We start from the raw sequence: 25,190 nt of genomic DNA on the forward strand, positions 1-25,190 counted from the left end.
TGAGTACGGCTGCCCTTGCGCAGTAAGCAGGAGCCACTCGTGCACCATGGCCATCCCATACTACTGCACAGACGCAGAATGCTCCCGGCGACGAAAGCAAGACAAGGGAGCGAGCCTGGCCGGAATGCGCATGCGCCCACTGGCCCCAACTGATGGATTTTCCAGGGCCAGTTACAGGCGAACGGGGCAGACACCATGGGAGCAATCAGGACAGAGGAAGCCCTAGGGATGTATATTTTATTGCAGGGGCCCCATCTCAGATACACTTGAAGCTCCCAACTCCTCCCCTCCCATAATGCCAGTATCACATCCCAAAACCTCCTGCGTCACTCCCACATTGCCAACCCCCGAGGCCTGCCAATTAAAGATTCAGAAACGCACTGGGGTGCAATCTAGTGTTGCTGCTCCAGTCATCAACCCGAGTGCCTGTCAATTAAAGATTCAGAAACGCACTGGGGTGCAATCTAGTGTTGCTGCACCAGGGGTGATGGTGAGAGGCAACTCAGTCATACCACCCTCTCAGAAGGCAGTGGGGCACAGGGGACCCAGAATTTGTGAAGTAGGGAACACAGCAGCAATTTTAAGCTGAATTAAAGTGTACCCAAGGCAAACTTCGGGTACCACAAGACATACTGTACTTACCTAAGAGGGAAGCCTGGATCCTTCATGTCCCATGCAGGGGTCAGACTGACAAAGGCTTGTCGGTAATCACATAAGAGCCGCACGCCTCTTCAGGCATGAGCGCGGCAGTACTGTGTGTCTGTGTGAGTACGGCTGCCCTTGCGCAGTAAGCAGGAGCCACTCGTGCACCATTGCCATGCCTGAAGAAAGCCGCACTCCTCTTCAGGCATCAGCTCAGCCGTACTGCACCTGCGCAAGTATAGCTGCTCCTGCTCCGTAAGCAGGAGCCACTCATGCACCATGGCCGTGCTCGTGCCAGAAGAGGAGCACCCCAATTAGCGGCCCTAATGTTAAAGAGAACCCGACACAAAGCCATGTTCTCTGCCTAATGACATGGCTCTGTGTCCCCCAACCGCCGTTTTCTCTCCCCCCCCCCCCGCGCTATAGCCCCCCAAGTTTAGCAACAAGATTTGTGCTAACTCGGAGGTAAACACAGGGGAGAGGAATTCCCTGTTCAAAACGCCAACCAGGGGCATTCCTGCAGGGTTTCCTGAGCTGCCATTGGGCAGCTCTCTCCCCTGGCCAGGCCTCCTGCCGCTCCCCCACCTCCCTGCACGCTATGAGAGACACACAGTCTCTCAGCACAGCATTGTGACCTATAGGTCACCAAAGTAAAAGTGGGCCATTGTGGCCCACGGGAGCGGCGGGGAGCGGTTGTTTTTACAGCTTTCTGAACCACTCAGCCCCGCGGATCAGGTAGCCTACTTTTTTGGGGCTCTCTTTAAGGAGGGGGACGGGCAGCAGCAAATGACTGGAGGTCATGAGAAGCCAGCGGCTTCCCTAGGCTTAGGTGGGGGGGGGGGGGGGGGGGTTAGACTCAGATGGCTTGTGGCAGCTTTTTGAGGAAGCCAAATGCTTTTTTTCTGCTACTACACACAAAAGCTTTTGACATTAATTTGTCATCATGCCCCGTTTGAGGATAGGCCGTAAACAAGAACCCCGCTGACTCCAGAAGCTGTATGATGAATTCAGGAAATCTCTATCGATCATGGTGCTTGACTAAGCGATGACAATTGGTGCAAGATAATAAAAATAATCCTAACATTTGTATATTTCTGCTGTTGGACTCAAAGCGCGTAAGAGCTGCAGCCACTGGGACGTCAAGGGGCCACCCTGCAGTGTTAGGCCTCGTTCACATCATACGCGCTTTCGTGCACATTTGGAAGTTCATATGAGGTGGTGACACGCAGGAACGGCAGAAGCACATAGACAGCCCTACTGCCATTCACATCTACTGCGCTGCGCGGCAGTACGATGCGCTTGCGTACTGCTGCCTGCAAGCGCAGAGCTGATCTCATCACTGTCAACGGACGGGATCAGCAGTGCAGCGGCGCAGATGGAGTGCGATCGTACGTGTTGCGTTCTGATCACACTGCCATCTGTGTTGAGTTCAGGGGCGTCGCTAGCCCTGTTTTAGGGGGGCACGTGCCCCCAATCTTTCCTGGGGTGCCACGGATCTCCGCCCGGCCGCCCCCTCTGTCAAGACTCAGCGGCTCCCTCCAGCCGCCGCGTCACTGACAGTCTCAGACCTCAGGATCAGGCGGCGAGCCGGCGACCAATCGTGCGGGCGCTAGGACCCAGCGCCCGCACTGATATGCGGAAGTGACATCACTTCCGCATATCGAGCGGGTGCGTCCAGCGCCCGCTCGTACATCTGGTCGGGTCGCCGCTGATCCTGAGGTCTGCTCAGAGGTAGGGGGGGAGCGGCGGCGGCTAGAGGGGGGGCCTCCCTGTCACTCACTCACTCACCAAAGGGGCTCCCTGGCACGCACTCACTCCCTAAAGGGGCTCCCTGGCACGCACTCACTCCCTAAAGGGGCTCCCTGTCACTCACTCACTGCCTAAAGGGGCTCCCTGTCACTCACTCACTCCCTAAAGGGGCTCCCTGTCACTCACTCACTGCCTAAAGGGGCTCCCTGTCACTCACTCACTCCCTAAAGGGGCTACCTGTCACTCACTCACTCCCTAAAGGGGCTCCCTGGCACGCACCCACTCCCTAAAGGGGCTCCCTGGCACGCACTCACTCCCTAAAGGGGCTCCCTGTCACTCACTCACTCCCTAAAGGGGCTCCCTGTCACTCACTCACTCCCTAAAGGGGCTCCCTGTCACTCACTCACTCCCTAAAGGGGCTCCCTGTCACTCACTCCCTAAAGGGGCTCACTGGCACGCACCCACTCCCTAAAGGGGCTCCCTGGCATGCACCCACTCCCTAAAGGGGCTCCCTGGCACGCACTCACTCCCTAAAGGGGCTCCCTGTCACTCACTCCCTCAAGGGGCTCCCTGTCACTCACTCCCTAAAGGGGCTCCCTGTCACTCACTCACTCCCTAAAGGGGCTCCCTGTCACTCACTCCCTAAAGGGGCTCCCTGGCACGCACTCACTCCCTAAAGGGGCTCCCTGGCACGCACTCACTCCCTAAAGGGGCTCCCTGGCACGCACTCACTCACTAAAGGGGCTCCCTGGCACGCACTCACTCACTAAAGGGGCTCCCTGGCACTCACTCACTCACTAAAGGGGCTCCCTGGCACTCACTCACTTCCTAAAGGGGCTCCCTGGCACTCACTCACTCCCTAAAGGGCCTCCCTGTCACTCACTCACTCCCTAAAGGGCCTCCCTGCCACTCACTCACTCCCTAAAGGGCCTCCCTGTCACTCACTCACTCCCTAAAGGGGCTCCCTGTCACTCACTCACTCCCTAAAGGGGCTCCCTGTCACTCACTCACTGCCTAAAGGGGCTTCCTGTCACTCACTCACTGCCTAAAGGGGCTTCCTGTCACTCACTCACTGCCTAAAGGGGCTCCCTGGCACTCACTCACTACCTAAAGGTGCTCCCTGTCACTCACTATCGGGGTCCCTGTCACTCACTACCTAACTGGAGGCGCCTGTCACTCACTAGCTAACCTGGGGGTCCCTGTCACTCACTACCTAACTTGGGGGGGCTACCATATTAAAAGGGCATTCTGCCTATTTATGTGCCTCATGACTGCTGAATGTGTCTTGTTGGGAGCCTTATGATTTGTTGGGGGCCTCATGATTGCTGAATTTGTCTTGTTGGGGGCCTCATGATTGCTGAATTTGTCTTGTTGGGGGCCTCATGATTGCTGAATTTGTCTTGTTGGGGGCCTCATGATTTGTTGGAGGCCTCATGATTGCTGAATTTGTCTTGTTGGGGGCCTCCTGATTTGTTGGGGGCCTCATGATTGCTGAATATGTCTTGTTGGGGGTCACATGATTGCTAACTGCGAGACTATGGAAAAGCTGAATCCTTATCATATGAGACAATAGCATTAAACCTACTTTTTTAGCGTTTTAAAACAGAAAATAAAACTGGGAGGTTCTAAAAAATTGAATACATTTTTCAGGAGTAGGATGGATGAAATTGTTTATCTTTACAGTTTATTTTCAACTTGGATTTTCCATAATGTTCATGTATGAGTTAAAACGTTTGTACAGTATTTAGTTTAAAATGCTGTTGCCACTTTGCGATAGATACCGGTAAGTGACTTTTGGGTTGCAGTTTGGGCACTCGGCCTCCAAAAGGTTCGCCACCACTGTCCTAATCTGATGTCCCACCATTGTTAGGTTCATGTAAATTTGTCTCCACCCGTTACCACACCTATATTCTGGTCCATGGCCCACCCATTTTTTGGTGCGGCGCGATAAGCACGCCGCACAACGTGATCGTCATATTTTTGGCACGCTAGCTGCAGTGTGCTGAATTCTGCTGCCTACAATATGTACAGTATACGCTGTTCTCTAGTGCTTGCACTGTGTGCTGATTTACCTCCAGTGTGTACAGTGTAAGGTGTTACTCTGTGCCTTTATTGATTGTAAACCAGCTGTATTGTATGCTGATCCCTGCTACTTTCAGTATGTACAGTATTAGCTGTAAAGCCTGGTACACACATACAATTTTGATTAGCCAATTTTAGCTCTGTTCATAAAATTCATTGTCTGTTGGCCCACTTACTGCACGGGGGTGGGAAATTGGGGGTCAGTGATTGACCAATCAAAATTGTATGTGCGTATACATCTTTGATCTATGCCTATACTGATTGTAAATGATCGAAATAAAGGACAGGGGGCTCCGTCCAATATTTCGATGGGCAGGCCCGTTATCCGTAGCTTACACCGCTGCTAAGTTCATGTACATTTGGCCCCACCCATGGCCACGCCCACTCACCGCATGGCCACGCCCATTTTTTTGCCGCGGCGCATGTACCTCCCCGCCTGGTGCCCACAGGTGCCACTGATCTCCAAGGACCCTAGAAACGCCCCTGGTTGAGTTGATGTGAACGAGGCCTTAGGAAGTCTTGCCCAAGGACTTCTTACTGAATAGGTACTGACCCTAGCCAGGATACAAACCCTGGTCTTCCATGTCAAAGGCAGAGCACTGAACCAGTACACTATCCAGCCACTACTACAGATGAAAGTTCCCATTCATCTCAAAGACGACGCAAGCAAGTCCTAGGAATTGAAGAAAATTATTTCCAATGTTGAAAATTACAGCAGTAAAAGCACCTTCCAAAGCATTCATTATTTTCCAGAGGCTGCAGGCTTTACCTTGCTGGGTCAGTGCATCGGTGATCTGCAGCTCACAATGTTCTGCCTTCAGCCTCATCTGAGCCATGATCTTCTTTTTGAGGTCAGCCAGGGAGATGCACAGTCCATTGAAGATCGCCTTGTCACCAGAGAGCCTGGAGAAAAACTTGAAATGCACGCAGGACATACTACAAGTCAGGACAGGCACAATCAGGTTTCACCCGCAGAGGGTTTCCCCGGAAGTGTCAGTGACGTAGCGAGGAATGAGATAGGGGTAGACAGCAGCCCCCCAGGAAGCCAGCTCCAGCAGCATCAATATTCTGAAGCCCCCCAACGGCTGACTGCGGCTAACTGCCCTTCGGAGGCGGAGCATACCTCACGCGTAACCATATGCGTTCCAACTGCCGAAAGAAGTTCCGCAGCTCTGCCTTTCTACCTTGAGCAGCTGAGCCAATCCAAACATACATGGTGGGGCAGTCTCCGCCCCCCTCACGCCAATAAGAACAAGGAGGCTCCTGCAGCAGTTCCCGCCCTCCTCTACAGCCGAGTCCGACTAGTCAAGAGAGAACTGCGTAGAGCGCTGTAGGGACTGTAGACTCCGCCCTCCATCTGTCATGTCCCAATAGAATAGAGCCTTCGTGCGTGGCAGGTACAGAACACTCCGCCCTTCTCCAGTCTAGAGGAATGATAAGCGATGCCAGCAGCAGGCTCCACCCATCCTCCCCCCACAGCAGCTGAACTCGGGAAAGTGTATCGCGCTTCTTCTTGTAGAGAGAGTGCAGCGCGGCTCTAGTCTGGATGGTCTAGGTAAGAGCTTATGATAAGGTGGATTTAGGCGGACCTGAACTCAGAACTTCCTCTCTGCTATAAAAGACAGTATCATTAAAAAAAATGTTTTTGTTACAGCTAATAGAAATCCTGCAATAAATCTGGAGTTTGTCTACTCCCTGCTGTCACGGAACCAGACATAGGGTTAACATAGGGACTACTATACCCCTGGCTACATATACTGGGCACATATACCCCTGGCTACATATACTGGGAGCATATACCGCTGGCTACATATACTGGGCACCTATACCCCTGGCTACATATATTGGGGACACCTATACCCCTGGCTACATATACTGGGGACATCTATACACCTGGCTACATATTCTTGGGACACCTATACCCCTGGCTATATATACTGGGCACATATACCGCTGGCTACATATACTGGGCACATATACCGCTGGCTACATATACTGGGCACATATACCCCTGGCTACATATACTGGGAGCACCTATACCCCTGGCTACATTTATTGGGGACACCTATACCCTTGGCTACTACATATACTGGGCACATATACCCCTGGATACATATACTGGGCACATATACCCCTGGCTACATATACTGGGGACATATACCCCTAGCTACATATACTGGGGACAGGGGCGTAACTAGAAATCACTGGGCCCCCCTGCGAATATTTGGATGGGCCCCCCCCATAGGTGCCAAATAATCGTAATGGGGCAGCGTTTCACTGTAAATTAATTGTAAAGTGGGCAGCATTTTACCAGACAATCGTAATGTGGGTCAGAAAATCGTAATGTGGGCAGAGTTCACCAGAAAATCGTAATTTGGGCCTTTAGAAAATCATAATGTGGGCAGAGTTCACCAGAAATTCGTAATGTGGGCACCAGTCACCAGAAAATCGTAACGTGAGCAGCAGTCACCAGAAAATTGTAACGTGGACAGCATTCACCAGACAATCGTAATGTGGGCAGTGTTCACCAGAATATCGTAATGTGGGACAGAAAATCGTAATGTGGGCAGAGTTCACCAGAAAATCGTAATGTGGGCAGCGTTCACCAGAAAATTGTAACATGGACAGCATTCACCAGACAATCGTAACGTGGGCAGTGTTCACCAGAAAATCGTAATGTGGGCCAGAAAATCGTAATGTGGGCAGCGTTCACCAGAAAATCGTAACGTGGACAGCATTCACCAGACAATTGTAACGTGGGCAGTGTTCACCAGAAAATCGTAATGTGGGCCAGAAAATCGTAATGTGGGCAGAGTTCACCAGAAAATCGCCATGTGGGCAGCAGTCACCAGAAAATCGCCATGTGGGCAGCAGTCACCAGAAAATCGCCATGTGGGCAGCAGTCACCAGAAAATCGCAATGTGGGCATCAGTCACCAGATAATCCTAATGTGGGCAGCAGTCACCAGAATATCGTAATGTGTGCAGCAGTCACCAGAAAATTCTAATGTGGGCAGCAGTCAGTCACCAGAATATCATAATGTGGGCAGCACACACCAGAAAATCCTAATGTGGGCAGCAGTCACCAGAAAATCGCAATGTGGGCAGCAGTCACCAGAAAATCCTAATGTGGGCAGCATACACCAGAAAATCGTAATGTGGGCAGCAGACACCAGAAAATCGTAATGTGGGCAGCAGACACCAGAAAATCGCAATGTGGGCAGCAGACACCAGAAAATCGCAATGTGGGCAGCAGACACCTGAAAATCGCAATGTGGGCAGCAGACACCTGAAAATCACAATGTGGGCAGCAGACACCTGAAAATCGTAATGTGGGCAGCAGACACCTGAAAATTGTAATGTGGGCAGCAGACACCTGAAAATCGTAATATGGGCAGCAGACACCTGAAAATCGCAATGTGGGCAGCAGTGATCAGAAAATCGCAATGTGGGCAGCAGTGACCAGAAAATCGTAATGTGGGCAGCAGACACCTGAAAATCGCAATGTGGGCAGCAGACACCAGAAAATCGTAATGTGGGCAGCAGACACCAGAAAATCGCAATGTGGGCAGCAGACACCAGAAAATCGTAATGTGGGCAGCAGTCACCAGAAAATCATAATGTGGGCAGCAGACACCTGAAAATCGTAATGTGGGCAGCAGGCACCGGAAAATCGTAATGTGGGCAGCAGACACCAGAAAATCGTAATGTGGGCAGCAGACACCAGAAAATCGTAATGTGGGCAGCAGACACCAGAAAATCATAATGTGGGCAGCAGACACCGGAAAATCGTAATGTGGGCAGCAGGCACCGGAAAATCATAATGTGGGCAGCAGACACCAGAAAATCATAATATGGGCAGCAGACACCTGAAAATCGTAATGTGGGCAGCAGACACCTGAAAATCGTAATGTGGGCAGCAGACACCTGAAAATCGTAATGTGGGCAGCAGACACCTGAAAATCGTAATGTGGGCAGCAGACACCTGAAAATCGTAATGTGGGCAGCAGACACCAGAAAATCATAATGTGTGCAGCAGACACCTGAAAATCACAATGTAGGCAGCAGACACTAGAAAAAAAAATGCACCTGTGAAAAAAAAACAATTCACTTACCTGACAGAAGTCTTCTCCTCTCCCGCCATCTGGCTCGCAGCTCCCCGAGTCCTCCTGCAGCACATCTCCCGCGCTGACAGGCAGAGTGCAGGGCTACGGCAAGATGGCTGCCGAAGCCCTGTACTAGAGACACAAATAGTCTCCAGTGTAGGGCTTCTTCGGCGGCCATCTTGCCGTAGCCCTGCTCTGCCTGCCGGAGACTATGCAGGCTGCTGGAGCAGGGCTGCGGGGAATGAACTGGCGCAGCGTCTATTAGACGCTGCGGCCAGTTGAGCACCTTGCTGGGGGGTCCAGAGCAGCGCTCCCCCTACGCACACTGAGCGGGCCCCAGAGCAGCCCCGGGCCCCCCTGCGGCTGAGGGGGTCGCATCCCCGGTAGGTACGCCGGTGACTGGGGACATCTATACCCCTGGCTACATATAGTGGGGACACCTATACCCCTGGCTACATATACTGGGCACATATACCCCTAGCTACATATACTGGGGACATCTATACCCCTGGCTACATATAGTGGGGACACCTATACCCCTGGCTACATATACTGGGCACATATACCCCTGGCTACATATATTGGGGACACCTATACCCCTGGCTACATATACTGGGCACATATACCCCTAGCTACATATACTGGGGACATCTATACCCCTGGCTACATATAGTGGGGACACCTATACCCCTGGCTACATATACTGGGCACATATACCCCTGGCTACATATACTGGGCACATATACCCCTTGCTACATATACTGGGGACATATACCCCTGGCTACATATACTGTGGGCACCTATCCCCCAGGCTACATATACTGGGGACAGCTATACACCTGGCTACGTATACTAAGGACATCTATACACCTGGCTACATACAGGGAGTGCAGAATTATTAGGCAAGTGGTATTTTTGAGGAATAATTTTATTATTGAAAAACAACCATGTTCTCAATGAACCCAAAAAACTCATTAACCTATTTTGGTTCCTGGACGTAGTTTCTACGTCCAGGAACCATGCGCGCCCCCGCGGCCGATCGTGCACGTGCACTCCCAGCCGCGGATTCGGTAGCCAAGGAATCAATGTATCGGGCTATGGAGCCCGATCACTAATTCCTCTCCCCTGCTGAAAAAGCGACAGCTTCTCTCGGAAGCTGAGCTTTTTCTGGCCGTCTCCTTCCCGATGCGTCACTCTAAGCGCGTGCTACGCTTAGAGTGACGTCATGTAAACAAACTCATGGCCGCCATCTTGGGGCCAAAAAGTAATACTACACCTAAAAAAAAAAAAGAATTAACACACATTTACATTATAAATCTATTGTTTACCTCCCACCCTCCCAAAAGTACCCAAATAAAATGTTTAGTATAAAAAAAACAAAACATTACAATAAAAAAAAAAAACATGTAAATATTTACCTAAGGATCTAAACTTTTTAAATATCAATGTAAAGATGAAATATTTCTATATTTTTTTTTTATCTTAAACTTGTAAATAGTGATAGATGCAAAATGGAAAAAATGCACCTTTATTTCCAAATAAAATATTGTTGCCATACATTGTGATAGGGACATAATTTTAACGGTGTACTAACCGGGACATATGGACAAATACAATACGCGAGTTTTAATTATGGAGGCATGTATTATTTTAAAACTATAATGGCTGAAAACTGAGAAATAATGAATTTTGCCATTTTTTTCTTATTCTTCCTGTTAAAATGCATTTACAGTAAAGTGGCTCTTAGCAAAATGTACCCCCCAAAGAAAGCCTAATTGGTGGCGGAAAAAACAAGATATAGATCAGTGCATTGTGATAAGTAGTGATAAAGTTATAGGCTAATGAATGGGAGGTGAACATTTCTCACGTGAAAACGACGGAACCTGAATGGGTTAATATCAAAGCTGAATATTTTTGAAAGTAGTTTTTAGTTTGTTTTTAGTTTTAGCTATTTTAGGGGGATCTGTGTGTGCAGGTGACTATTTCTGTGCATAATTATTAGGCAACTTAACAAAAATAAAAATATACCCATTTCAATTATTTATTTTTACCAGTGAAACCAATATAACATCTCAACATTCACATTTATACATTTCTGACATTTAAAAACAAATCAGTGATCAATAAAGGACACTCAAAAGCCTGCCATCCATGGATTCTGTCAGTGTTTTGATCTGTTCACCATCAACATTGCGTGCAGCAGCAACCACAGCCTCCCAGACACTGTTCAGAGAGGTGTACTGTTTTCCCTCCTTGTAAATCTCACATTTTATGATGGACCACGGGTTCTCAATAGGGTTCAGATCAGGTGAACAAGGAGGCCATGTCATTAGTTTTTCTTCTTTTATACCCTTTCTTGCCAGCCACGCTGTGGAGTACTTGGACGCGTGTGAAGGAGCATTGTCCTGCATGAAAATCATGTTTTTCTTGAAGGATGCAGACTTCTTCCTGTACCACTGCTTGAAGAAGGTGTCTTCCAGAAACTGGCAGTAGGACTGGGAGTTGAGCTTGACTCCATCCTCAACCCGAAAAGGCCCCACAAGCTCATCTTTGATGATACCAGCCCAAACCAGTACTCCACCTCCACCTTGCTGGCGTCTGAGTCGGACTGGAGCTCTCTGCCCTTTACCAATCCAGCCACGGGCCCATCCATCTGGCCCATCAAGACTCACCCTCATTTCATCAGTCCATAAAACCTTAGAAAAATCAGTCTCGAGATATTTCTTGGCCCAGTCTTGACGTTTCAGCTTGTGTGTCTTGTTCAGTGGTGGTCGTCTTTCAGCCTTTCTTACCTTGGCCATGTCTTTGAGTATTGCACACCTTGTGCTTTTGGGCACTCCAGTGATGTTGCAGCTCTGAAATATGGCCAAACTGGTGGCAAGTGGCATCTTGGCAGCTGCACGCTTGACTTTTCTCAGTTCATGGGCAGTTATTTTGCACCTTGGTTTTTCCACACGCTTCTTGCGACCCTGTTGACTATTTTGAATGAAACGCTTGATTGTTCGATGATCACGCTTCAGAAGCTTTGCAATTTTAAGAGTGCTGCATCCCTTTGCAAGATATCTCACTATTTTTGACTTTTCTGAGCATGTCAAGTCCTTCTTTTGACCCATTATGCCAAAGGAAAGGAAGTTGCCTAATAATTATGCACACCTGATATAGGGTGTTGATGTCATTAGACTACACCCCTTCTCATTACAGAGATGCACATCACCTAATATGCTTAATTGGTAGTAGGTTTTCGAGCCTATACAGCTTTGAGTAAGACAACATGCATAAAGAGGATGATGTGGTCAAAATACTCATTTGCCTAATAATTCTGCACTCCCTGTATACTGGGGACATATACCCCTGGCTACATATACGGGGGACAGCTATACCCCTGGCTACATATACTGGGGACATATACCACTGGCTACATATACTTTGGACACCTATACCCCTGGCTACATATACTGGGGACAGCTATACCCCTGGCTACATATACTGGGGACATATACCCCTAGCTACCTATACTGGGGACATCTGTAACCCTGGCTACCTATACTGGGGACATTTATACCCCTGGCTACCTATTCTGGGGACTACTATAGACCTGCCTACTTATTCTGGGGACACCTATACTCCTGGCTACATATACTAGGGACATATACACCTGGCTACATATACTGGGGACACATATACACCTGGGAACAGCTGCCAGATTATATGTATGTTGGGGGAACCACTGCTGCCAGATTATGTCTATTTTGGGGGAACCATTGCCATATTATCTGTATTTTGAAGGAACATCTCCCAAATTACATGCATTTTTGGTGAAATGCTGTCAAATTACATGCACTTTGGGGGTAAACACTATGGCAGAGCTCAAACTTCCCTGGCAGACCTTTTACAGCACTGCTAAGGTCGTGTATATTTTGCCCCACCCATGACCACGCCCACATTCTGTTGCATTACCACACCTCTTTTTTGACGCGCCGCAGGTCCCTCCTTATAGGGCGCATTAGAAAGCCCTAGCTGCGCCTCTGCCAAAAAGACGCGTAATCTGGCAGAAGTTCCTCCGAAATACAGATAGAATGGCAGTGGTTCCCCCAAAATAGACAATCTGGCAGAAGCAGTTCCCCAAATACTCGAAACCTGGCAGCGGATCACCCAAAATACACATATCACCCAAAATACATGTAATCTTGTAGCAGTGGTCCCCCAAACATGCACATAATCTGTCAGCTGTTCCCCAAAATACAATCTGTCAACAGCAGTTCCCCAAAAATACAGATACCCTGACAGCAGTTCCCACAAAATATGTACCCCCAGCATAGGTAGCCTGGTCTATAGGTGTCCCCAGTATAAGTACCCATGAATATAGTTGTCCTCAGAATAGGTAGCCAGGTGTATAGATGTCCCATAGGTAGCCAGGTGTATAGATTTCCCATAGGTAGCCAGGTGTGTAGATGTCCCATAGCTAGCCAGGTGTGTAGATGTCCCATAGCTAGCCAGGTGTATAGATGTCCACAGAATAGGCAGCCAGATGTATAGATGTCCCATAGGTAGCCAGGTGTATAGATGTGCCATAGGCAGCCAGGTGTATATATGTCCCATAGCTAGCCAGGTGTATAGATGTCCCATAGATAGCCAGGTGTATAGAAGCCCCATAGGTATCCAGGTGCATAGCTGTCCCATATGTAGCCATGGGTATAGATGTCTCCAGAATAGGTTGCCAGCAGTTTATGTGTCCCCCAGCAAGAGGGGAGGTGGGGGGCGTTGGGCACAGCGGAGGGGAGCCCCTTTCCTCACCTTGGGGCTCCCCCTCCCTCACTCTCCCCTTCAGAAGTAACATTTGCGGCTGACTGGCAGCGTGAGGGACTTACCTCTTCTTTGTTCCGGCGCGAGAGGGAGCTCTCCATTGCTGCTAGTTTGGTCGGATCTAGACCAGTTCAGTGGCACGCAGAACTCCCCCCGCCCCCCCAATATAAGTAGCCATGAGTATAGTTGTCCTCAGAATAGGTAGCCCGGTGTATAGATGTCCCTAGAGTAGGTGGTCAGGTGTATAGATGTCCCATAGATGGCCAGGTGTATAGGTGTCCCATAGGTAGCCAGGTGTATAGATGTCCCATAGATAGCCAGGTGTATAGATGTCCCATAGATAGCCAGGTGTATAGATGTCCCATAGATAGCCAGGTGTATAGAAGTCCCATAGATAGCCAGGTGTATAGATGTCCCATAGATAGCCAGGTGTTTAGATGTCCCATAGGTAGCCAGGTGTAATGGGGAACAAATATACATAAGAAATACAAGACACTGTACAGTCATGACATTGAATAGAATAAATACAGATACATACATAGTTGATATGTAGTTGGTACATGTACATATGTTAAAATAACAGCAGTATGAGAAACACTAAGAGGAGGTCCCTGCCCTTGCGGGCTTACAATCTAGAGGGTAGTGGTGAGGAAACAAAAGGGAAGGAAACACAAGGATTAGTGGGTGAGCCAGTGTGCCTTCAGTGCTGCCTATAGCAAATTATAGGCTTGTCTGAACAGGTGTGTTTTCAGAGTACATTTGAAGGTTTCCAGACTTGTGGTGTGACGAACCTGCTGAGGGAGAGAGTTCCAAAGGAGAGGGACAGCCCGTGAGAAGTCTTGGATGCGAGAGTGAGAGGAGGTGACTAGGCTGGAGGACAAAAGGGTCTCCTGTGAGGAACGGAGGGTCCGGGCGGGGAGGTATCTGGAAATTAAAGAGCAAATGTATGGAGGCGATAGCTTGTGTAGGGCTTTGTATGCAAGTGTGAGAAGTTTAAACTGGATCCTTTTGAGCAACTGGTAGCCAATGGAGGGATTGGCAGAGAGGGGCTGCCTCAGAGGATCTAGAAGAGAGGTGGATGAGACGGGCCGCAGAGTTTAGTAGGGATTGGAGAGGTGCCAGTCTACTTTTTGGTAGACCACAGAGTAGTGTGTTGCAGTAGTCAAGACGGGAGATGATTAGGGCATGCACAAGCATTTTAGTTGCTTCTTGTGAAAGGAAGGGACGGATTCTGGAAATGTTTTTGAGATGGAAGTAGCAGGAGGTAGTTAAAGTGTTAATATGTGGTTTAAAGGAGAGCTCAGAGTTACCCCTAGGCAACAAGCTTTGGGGGTGATGCTATTGGGGTGTTATCTACATTGATTGTGACAATGGGAGGTGGAACAGAGAGCGAAGGTGGAAATATCACAATCTCCGTTTTGCTCATATCGAGTTTAAGGAAGCGGGATGACATAAATGTAGATACAGCGGATAGACATTCGGGGACTTTTGATAGTAGTGTGGAGAGGTCTGGGGCAGAACAATAAATTTGGGTGTCATCAGCATAGAGGTGATATTGAAACCCAAAAGAGCTTATTATCTGTCCCAGGCCATGGGTGTAAATGGAAAAGAGGAGGGGTCCACGGACGGACCCTTGTGGTACTCCCACAGACAGTGGGCGCAGAGAGGAGTTGGTATTGGCATAGGAGACCATGAAAGAACGTCCAGACAGGTAAGAGTTGAGCCAGGAGTGTGCTAGGCCCTTGATTCCCAGTGTTGAGAGGGTCTGGAGAAGTAGGGTATGATCAACAGTGTCGAAGGCAGAGGACAGATCTAGGAGTATTAGTACCGAAAATCTGCCTTTGGCTTTAGCAGCTAGGAGGTCATTGGCAACCTTAGTGAGAACGGTTTCCGTAGAGTGTTGAGGGCGGAAGCCAGACTGAAAGGGGTCCAACAGGGAATTAGCAGAGAGAAAGTTAGACAACTCTGAGTAAATGTGGCGTTCCAACAGTTTGGAGGCAAAGGGAAGGAGAGAAACTGGGCGGTAATTAGAAAGGGCAGTAGAGTCTAAAGAGGGTTTTTTGATTAGTGGTGTTATGATAGCTTGTTTAAATGAAGAAGGGAAAGTGCCAGTTGAGATGGAAAGGTTAAACCGTGTTGTTAAAGCAGGAATGAGGGAGGAGGAGAGCTGGGGTATAAGATGAGAGGGAATAGGGTCTGAGGCGCATGTAGTAAGATGAGCTTTAGAGATTTTTGAAGAAAGGTGCTGTTCAGGTAAGGCGGAGAAGATTGTTAGTGGGGAGGAGGTTTGAGTGGGTGAGTGGTTATGTGGAGAAGGATAGTTGATAGTAGGGGAGCTGCTGGGCAGAGAGGAAAAAGGAAGAGGTGATTGGACCGGTGAAGAGGGTTGCTTTTGCTTTAGATGTCCACAGAATAGGTAGCCAGGTGTATAGATGTCCCATAGATGACCGGGTGTATAGATGTCCCATAGATGACCAGATGTATAGATGTCCCATAGATGGCCAAGTGTATAGATGTCCCATAGCTAGCCAGGTGTATAGATGTCCACAGAATAGGTAGCCAGGTGTATAGATGTCCCATAGCTAGCCAAGTGTATAGATGTCCCATAGGTAGCCAGGTGTATAGCTGTCCCATAGCTAGACAGGTGTATAGATGTCCCATAGGTAGCCAGGTGTATAGATGTCCCATAGGTAGACAGGTGTGTAGATGTCCCATAGGTAGACAGGTGTATACATGTCCACAGAATAGGTAGCCATTTGTATAGATGTCCCATAGCTAGCCAGGTGTATAGATGTACCATAGATAGCCAGGTGTATAGATGTCCCATAGCTAGCCAGGTGTATACATGTCCACAGAATAGGTAGCCATTTGTATAGATGTCCCATAGGTAGCTAGGTGTATAGATGTCCCATAGCTAGCCAGGTGTATAGATGTCCCATAGCTAGCCAGGTGTATAGATGTCCCATAGGTAGCCAGGTGTATAGATGTCCCATAGATAGCCAGGTGTATAGATGTCCCATAGATAGCCAGGTGTATAGATGTCCCATAGATAGCCAGGTGTATAGATGTCCCATAGATAGCCAGGTGTATAGATGTCCCATAGGTAGCCAGGTGTATAGATGTCCCATAGGTAGCGAGGTGTATAGATGCCCCATAGATAGCCAGGTGTATAGATGCCCCATAGATAGCCAGGTGTATAGATGCCCCATAGATAGCCAGGTGTATAGATGTCCCATAGATAGCCCGGTGTATAGATGTCCCATAGATAGCCAGGTGTATAGATGTCCCATAGATAGCCAGGTGTATAGATGTCCCATAGATAGCCAGGTGTATAGATGTCCCATAGATAGCCAGGTGTATAGATGTCCCATAGATAGCCAGGTGTATAGATGTCCCATAGATAGCCAGGTGTATAGATGTCCCATAGATAGCCAGGTGTATAGATGTCCTATAGATAGCCAGGTGTATAGATGTCCCATAGGTAGCCAGGTGTATAGATGTCCCATAGGTAGCCAGGTGTATAGATGCCCCATAGATAGCCAGGTGTATAGATGCCCCATAGATAGCCAGGTGTATAGATGCCCCATAGATAGCCAGGTGTATAGATGTCCCATAAATAGCCAGGTGTATAGATGTCCCATAGATAGCCAGGTGTATAGATGTCCCATAGATAGCCAGGTGTATAGATGTCCCATAGATAGCCAGGTATATAGATGTCCCATAGATAGCCAGGTGTATAGATGTCCCATAGATAGCCAGGTGTATAGATGTCCCATAACTAGCCAGGTGTATAGATGCCCCATAGGTAGCCAGGTGTATAGATGTCCCATAGGTAGCCACGAGTGTAGATGTCCCCAGAATAGGTAGCCAGGAATTTATGTGTCCCCCAGCAGGAGGGGAGGCAGTGCGAGGGGGAGCGTTGGGCACAGCGGAGGGGGAGCCCGTTTCCTCACCTTGGGGCTCCTCCTCCCTCACTCTCCCATTCAGAAGTAAAATTTGCGGGCGGTTGGCAGTGGGAGGGACTTACCTCTTCCTGGTTCTGGCGCGAGAGGGAGCTCTCCATTGCTGCTAGTTTAGTCGGGTCTAGACCAGATCAGCGGCACGCAGAACTGTGAGGGAGGGGGAGCCCCAAGGTGAGGGAAGGGGGGAAAGACGTCCCCCCTTCCCCACTGCTGTGCCCAACTCTCCCCTAAAAAAAGCAGGTGGATGTCGTCCGTTCGCGCAGGACGCCGCAGACCACGTGGCCATGATTGACAGCGGCGCTTCACGCAGCCGCAGTAAGGACAACCTCGAGGTTGGCCTGAACATCGTGTGGAGAGCCCGGGACGGCGGCAGAGAGTGGAGCGATCAGCGTGGTACAGTCAGCTGCAAGGGGCTGGAGAAAGCCCTTGGTGTGTAAAGCTGATTTTACCTCTTTTGCCTGATGTTCCCTTAAAGGACTCACGAGGTGACGTGACATGATGAGTTACACATGGGTATGTATAGTGCCTAGTACACAAATAACTAGGCTGTGTTCCTTTTTTTCTTTATCTGCCTGAAAGAGCTAAAAATCAGGTATGTAAGTGGCAGTTCCTGTCAGGGTCGGGACCGGGTCAGACACTGATAAGGAATTTCAGCCATAAAACACTTTTGTGGCAGTAAATGGCTTCTAAGAGCAGGAAAGAGATAAAAAAGTCAATAGTTCATATATTTTAGCCCTGGTATACTTCATTTAATGTGTCATTGAGAAAAGGCCATGAAACAGTAAAAACTTAAAAAGTTGATTTAAATAAAAAAAAAATACATCTTTAAAAGTCATTTTTAGAAGTAGGAGGACAGATACAATTGTTTATCTCAGTTTTTTTTTCGCCTTGGATGTCCTTTAAGACTACTAGTGTTGTGTTAAGTTTCCTGAAAAATAGGATTGCAACGATGATGTAAAGTTTGACCGGTACAGTGCAGCATACAGTCCACTTTATGCTTGCCCCACTCACTCACCCACTTCGCAAGCTGTGCGTTATGCCTCCGGAATTCATCGATCCGTGAAAGTGTGATCCGGTTATATTGTCTGCCGCAACTCAGCATACATAGTGTGACAGGAACACTAGCAGCATTAAAACAACTAGGTTGCAAAATTATGCGTTTGGATACCATTGATGGGTCTAGTACACAATGCAGTCCATTTTGGAAGCTAACTTCCCCTTTATTCAGTCGCATACTTTTGCAACCTCGTTGTCTTTATAGGATACCTTAGTCCTGATGAAAATTTAAAAACGGAAGGAGCAGGCATGTGTAGAGGCTCTCCTCATGCCCATCGCTTCCCCGTTCTCCTTTGCTCCCTCCGTTATGATGCAACAACCCCAGTGAAGACTACACAAGCGCTGCCCGGTGTTGTGTGTCCTTTAATCCCGCGTCCGGGAGCACTCTGTACATGTGCACTATGTCACAACTGTGTAGTACAGTTACCTAAGTAGTAGGAAGCTCCTAGTCCAGAGGCATTCGCGATCCTTCTCCTGTAAACTGATCAAGTGCTGGGTCCCTCTACGCATATCCAACAGACTTGTTGGATATGCCCTCATGGCTGTGCTTCCATCCATGAACCAGCGCCATTGTTCTGTGCATACATGAGTATGGTCTACGCATGCCCAGTGGCATGAAGCCGCTTCACTGCTTTTCCTCTGTGCACGATTGGCTTTGTGCTACTGGATATGGGTGGACGGTACTCATTCATGCACAATAAAGTTGCACTTGTACATGGAAGGGAGAGTGGCGAGGAACAGGGTTCCAGACAGCAGTGGTGCGGTTGTGGAGGATCTGGGAAGCTGGAATTATTAGAATTTCAATGACGATCTTTAGTGTTTAGGGTTAGGAATCGAGATTAGGAGGGTTATGGTGTCGTTAACAAACTTACACAGTAAGATGATTGGAGAGGAGAAGGCTAACTGGGTGGGCAAATTCCAAAATAACAAATGAAAACACAGCTACAAAACCGCTACTGGAGTACCAGTAAATGCCTATTGCCCATATTCTGACTTGGTCTCTTTCTCGTACAAAGAGGGGCCAGAGAAATATATATCAGGTTGGGGACTGAAGGACATCTGGATTCTTAGACTGTGGGCCACATTGTGACTGCTGGGATAGATTAGGGGCCTCACTGTAACTGCTGGGATAGATTAGGGGCCACACTGTGACTGCTGACATAGATTAGGGGCCACACTGTGACTGCTGGGATAGATTAGGGTCCTCACTGTAACTGCTGGGATAGATTAGGGGCCACACTGTGACTGCTGACATAGATTAGGGACCACACTGTGACTGCTGGCATAGATTAGGGGCCACACTGTGACTGCTGGCATATATTATGGGCCACACTGTAATTGCTGGCATAGATTAGGGGCCACACTGTGACTGCTGATATAGATTAGGGGCCACACTGTGACTGCTGACGTAGATTAGGGGCCACACTGTGACTGCTGGCATAGATTAGGGGCCACACTGTGACTGCTGACATAGATTAGGGGCCGCACCGTGACTGCTGACATAGATTAGGGGCCGCACTGTGACTGCTGGCATAGATTAGGGGCCGCACTGTGACTGCTGACATAGATTAGGGGCCACACTGTGACTGCTGGCATAGGTTAGGGGCCGCACCGTGACTGCTGGCATAGATTAGGGGCCGCACTGTGACTGCTGGCATAGATTAGGGGCCGCACTGTGACTGCTGGCATAGATTAGGGGCCACACTGTGACTGCAGACATAGATTAGGGGCCACACTGTGACTGCTGACATAGATTAGGGGCCACACTGTGACTGCTGGCATAGATTAGGGGCCACACTGTGACTGCTGACATAGATTAGGGGCCACACTGTGACTGCTGGCATAGGTTAGGGGCCGCACCGTGACTGCTGGCATAGATTAGGGGCCGCACTGTGACTGCTGGCATAGATTAGGGGCCGCACTGTGACTGCTGGCATAGATTAGGGGCCACACTGTGACTGCAGACATAGATTAGGGGCCACACTGTGACTGCAGACATAGATTAGGGGCCACACTGTAACTGCTGGCATAGATTAGGGGCCGCACTGTGACTGCTGGCATAGATTAGGGGCCGCACTGTGACTGCTGACATAGATTAGGGGCCGCACTGTGACTGCTGGCATAGATTAGGGGCCGCACTGTGACTGCTGGCATAGATTAGGGGCCGCACTGTGACTGCTGACATAGATTAGGGGCCACACTGTGACTGCTGGCATATATTAGGGGCCACACTGTGACTGCTGGCATAGATTAGGGGCCACACTGTGACTGCTGGGATAGATTAGGGGCCACACTGTACTTGCTGGCATAGATTAGGGGCCACACTGTGACTGCTGGGATAGATTAGGGGCCACACTGTAATTGCTGGCATAGATTAGGGGTCACATTGTGACTGCTGGCATATATTAGGGACCACACTGTGACTGCTGGCATAGATTAGGGGCCACACTGTGACTGCTGGCATAGATTAGGGGCCACACTGTGACTGCTGGGATAGATTGGGGGCCACACTGTGACTGCTGGCATAGATTAGGGGCCACACTGTGACTGCTGGCATAGATTAGGGGCCACACTGTGACTGCTGGCATAGATTAGGGGCCGCACCGTGACTGCTGACATAGATTAGGGGCCGCACTGTGACTGCTGGCATAGATTAGGGGCCACACTGTGACTGCTGACATAGATTAGGGGCCACACTGTGACTGCTGGCATAGGTTAGGGGCCGCACCGTGACTGCTGGCATAGGTTAGGGGCCGCATAGATTAGGGGCCACACTGTGACTGCTGGCATAGATTAGGGGCCACACTGTGACTGCTGACATAGATTAGGGGCCACACTGTGACTGCTGGCATAGGTTAGGGGCCGCACCGTGACTGCTGGCATAGATTAGGGGCCGCACTGTGACTGCTGGCATAGATTAGGGGCCGCACTGTGACTGCTGGCATAGATTAGGGGCCACACTGTGACTGCAGACATAGATTAGGGGCCACACTGTGACTGCAGACATAGATTAGGGGCCACACTGTAACTGCTGGCATAGATTAGGGGCCGCACTGTGACTGCTGGCATAGATTAGGGGCCACACTGTGACTGCTGACATAGATTAGGGGCCGCACTGTGACTGCTGGCATAGATTAGGGGCCACACTGTGACTGCTGGCATAGATTAGGGGCCACACTGTGACTGCTGACATAGATTAGGGGCCACACTGTGACTGCTGGCATATATTAGGGGCCACACTGTGACTGCTGGCATAGATTAGGGGCCACACTGTGACTGCTGGGATAGATTAGGGGCCACACTGTATTTGCTGGCATAGATTAGGGGCCACACTGTGACTGCTGGGATAGATTAGGGGCCACACTGTAATTGCTGGCATAGATTAGGGGTCACATTGTGACTGCTGGCATATATTAGGGACCACACTGTGACTGCTGGCATAGATTAGGGGCCACACTGTGACTGCTGGCATAGATTAGGGGCCACACTGTGACTGCTGGGATAGATTGGGGGCCACACTGTGACTGCTGGCATAGATTAGGGGCCACACTGTGACTGCTGGCATAGATTAGGGGCCACACTGTGACTGCTGGCATAGATTAGGGCCACACTGTAACTGCTGGCATAGATTTGGGGCCTCAGTGTGACTGCTGGAATAGATTAGGAGCCTCACTGTGACTGCTGGCATAGATTAGGGGCCACACTGTGACTGCTGGCATAGATTAGGGCCACACTGTAACTGCTGGCATAGATTTGGGGCCACACTGTGACTGCTGGGATAGATTAGGGGCCACACTGTGACTGCTGGCATAGATTAGGGGCCACACTGTGACTGCTGGGATAGATTAGGGGCCACACTGTGACTGCTGGGATAGATTAGGGGCCACACTGTGACTGCTGGGATAGATTAGGGGCCACACTGTGACTGCTGGCATAGATTAGGGGTCACACTGTGACTGCTGGCATAGATTAGGGGCCACACTGTGACTGCTGGCATAGATTAGGGGCCACACTGTGACTGCTGGCATAGATTAGGGGCCACACGGCGACTGCTGGCATAGATTAGGGGCCACACTGTGACTGCTGGCATAGATTAGGCGAACACGGTAAATCCAGCGCTGGAGACTTGGGCGCAGCAGCGCAGGAGACTTGGGCGCAGCCGGCGCCACCATAGGCCGTAATAGGAACTACGGCTATCGCAGGCACATGGAGTAACTTCAGCGCCGTCAGAAGACGGATCTGAAGTTGCTTTTAAAACAATAATTCGGCTTCCAGCTATTGCTGGAAGCCGAATTATTTCATTCCCCCACTATCCATGTCGGCCTGGAGGGGGAATAGTAATTAACACGGCCGGACTTGTGCGGCAGCAGGATTAGCCATATACTGGCTGTGTCCTGCGCCCAAGTCTCCGGCGCCGTTCTCTCTCGTACGCTAGATTAGGGGCCACACTGTGACTGCTGACATAGATTAGGGGCCACACTGTGACTGCTGGCATAGATTAGGGGCCACACGGCGACTGCTGGCATAGATTAGGGGCCACACTGTGACTGCTGGCATAGATTAGGGGCCACACTGTGACTGCTGGCATAGATTAGGGGCCACACTGTGACTGCTGGGATAGATTAGGGGCCACACTGTAATTGCTGGCATAGATTAGGAGTCACACTGTGACTGCTGGCATAGATTAGGGGCCGCACTGTGACTGCTGGGATAGATTAGGGGCCACACTGTAATTGCTGGCATAGATTAGGGGCCACACTGTGACTGCTGGCATAGATTAGGGCCACACTGTAACTGCTGGCATAGATTAGGGGCCACACTGTGACTGCTGGGATAGATTAGGGGCCACACTGTAATTGCTGACATAGATTAGGGGCCACACTGTGACTGCTGACATAGATTAGGGGCCACACTGTGACTGCTGGCATAGATTTGGGGCCACACTGTGACTGCTGGCATAGATTAGGGGCCACACTGTGACACCTGGCATAGATTAGGGGCCACACTGTGACTGCTGACATAGATTAGGGGCCACACTGTGACTGCTGGGATAGATTGGGGGCCACACTGTGACTGCTGACATAGATTAGGGGCCACACTGTGACTGCTGGCATAGATTAGGGGCCACACTGTAACTGCTGGCATAGATTAGGGGCCTCAGTGTGACTGCTGGGATAGATTAGGAGCCTCACTGTGACTGCTGGCATAGATTAGGGGCCACACTGTGATTGCTGGGATAGGTTAGGGGCCACACTGTGACTACTGGCATAGATAAGGGGCCTCACTGTAACTGCTGGGATAGATTAGGAGCCGCACTGTGACTGCTGGCATATGTTAGGGGCTGCACTGTGACTGCTGACATAGATTAGGGGCCACACTGTGACTGCTGGCATAGATTAGGGGCCACACTGTGACTGCTGACATAGATTAGGGGCCACACTGTGACTGCTGGCATAGATTAGGGGCCACACTGTGACTGCTGCCATAGATTAGGGGCCACACTGTGACTGCTGACATAGATTAGGGGCCACACTGTGACTGCTGGCATAGATTAGGGGCCACACTGTGACTGCTGCCATAGATTAGGGGCCACACTGTGACTGCTGGCATATATTAGGGGCCATACTCTGACTGCTGGCATAGATTAGGGGCCACACTGTGACTGCTGGCATAGATTAGGAGCCTCACTGTAACTGCTGGGATAGATTAGGGGCCACACTGTGACTGCTGGGATAGATTAGGGGCCACACTGTGACTGCTGGCATATATTAGTGGCCACACTGTGACTGTTGGCATAGATCAGGGGCCACACTGTGACTGCTGGGATAGATTAGGGGCCACACTGTGACTGCTGGGATAGATTAGGGGCCACACTGTAATTGCTGGCATAGATTCGGGGCCACACTGTGACTGCTGGCATAGATTAGGGGCCACACTGTGACTGCTGGCATAGATTAGGGGCCTCACTGTAACTGCTGGCATAGATTAGGGGCCACACTGTGACTGCTGGCATAGATTAGGGGCCACACTGTGACTGCTGGCATATATTAGGGGCCACACTGTGACTGCTGGCATATATTAGGGGCCTCACTGTAACTGCTGGCATAGATTAGGGGCCACACTGTGACTGCTGGCATAGATTAGGGGCCACACTGTGACTGCTGGCATAGATTAGGGTCCTCACTGTAACTGCTGGCATAGATTAGGGGCCACACTGTGACTGCTGGCATAGATTAGGGGCCACACTGTGACTGCTGGCATATATTAGGGGCCACACTCTGACTGCTGGCATAGATTAGGAGCCTCACTGTAACTGCTGGGATAGATTAGGGGCCACACTGTGACTGCTGACATAGACTAGGGACCTCGATGTAACTGCTGGGATAGATTAGGGGCCAGATTAGGGGGAATAGATTAGTTAACCTGACGAAGGCGTGGATACGCCGAGACGCGTCTTGACGATACCTGCACACAAGACACCCCAGGGAGCGACCTGACGTCCTGGCCACTGCAGCTCCAGGTTTTTTCGCTTTTGAGGGGATGAGTTCTTCTTTTTTAGGCTATAAATATGAATATGAATACCTGTCTTTTTTATATATCTAGTAAGTGCAATTGTATATTTGCGCAGCTTTTATTGATTAAAAGGTATCACACTATGGAGCGCTCCTCCTGTCTTGTTCTTTTTATCTCTTAGTAGTTCGCTCACAGCCGAGCGTCAAAGGAGCTGCTATTGTGTGATCCCTGCCGGTTCAAATCGACCTATTGTCTGCAGTAGCGCAAGATTTCACATC

At 49.7% G+C, this 25,190-nt stretch overlaps 1 protein-coding gene across 9 annotated transcripts in view; it reads right to left on the reverse strand.

Annotated features, from left to right (window-relative positions):
• Positions 1-5,740, reverse strand: part of LOC137524433 (E3 ubiquitin-protein ligase RBBP6-like) — an 87,150-nt gene extending 81,410 nt beyond the window's left edge. For 2 of the 9 annotated variants that reach the window (XM_068244278.1, XM_068244280.1), the window contains exon 1: positions 5,243-5,731. In XM_068244278.1, the coding sequence (XP_068100379.1) occupies positions 5,243-5,408 (166 nt within the window). In that variant the 5' untranslated portion in view covers positions 5,409-5,731. Of the gene's footprint in view, positions 1-5,242 lie in introns of all 9 variants that reach the window. The other 7 variants (XM_068244275.1, XM_068244276.1, XR_011022685.1 and 4 more) reach the window with 6 other exon arrangements.
• Positions 5,741-25,190: the final 19,450 nt, after the last annotated feature.

The sequence above is a fragment of the Hyperolius riggenbachi genome, chromosome 7, assembly GCF_040937935.1.
Source record: "Hyperolius riggenbachi isolate aHypRig1 chromosome 7, aHypRig1.pri, whole genome shotgun sequence".
NCBI lineage: Eukaryota > Metazoa > Chordata > Amphibia > Anura > Hyperoliidae > Hyperolius > Hyperolius riggenbachi.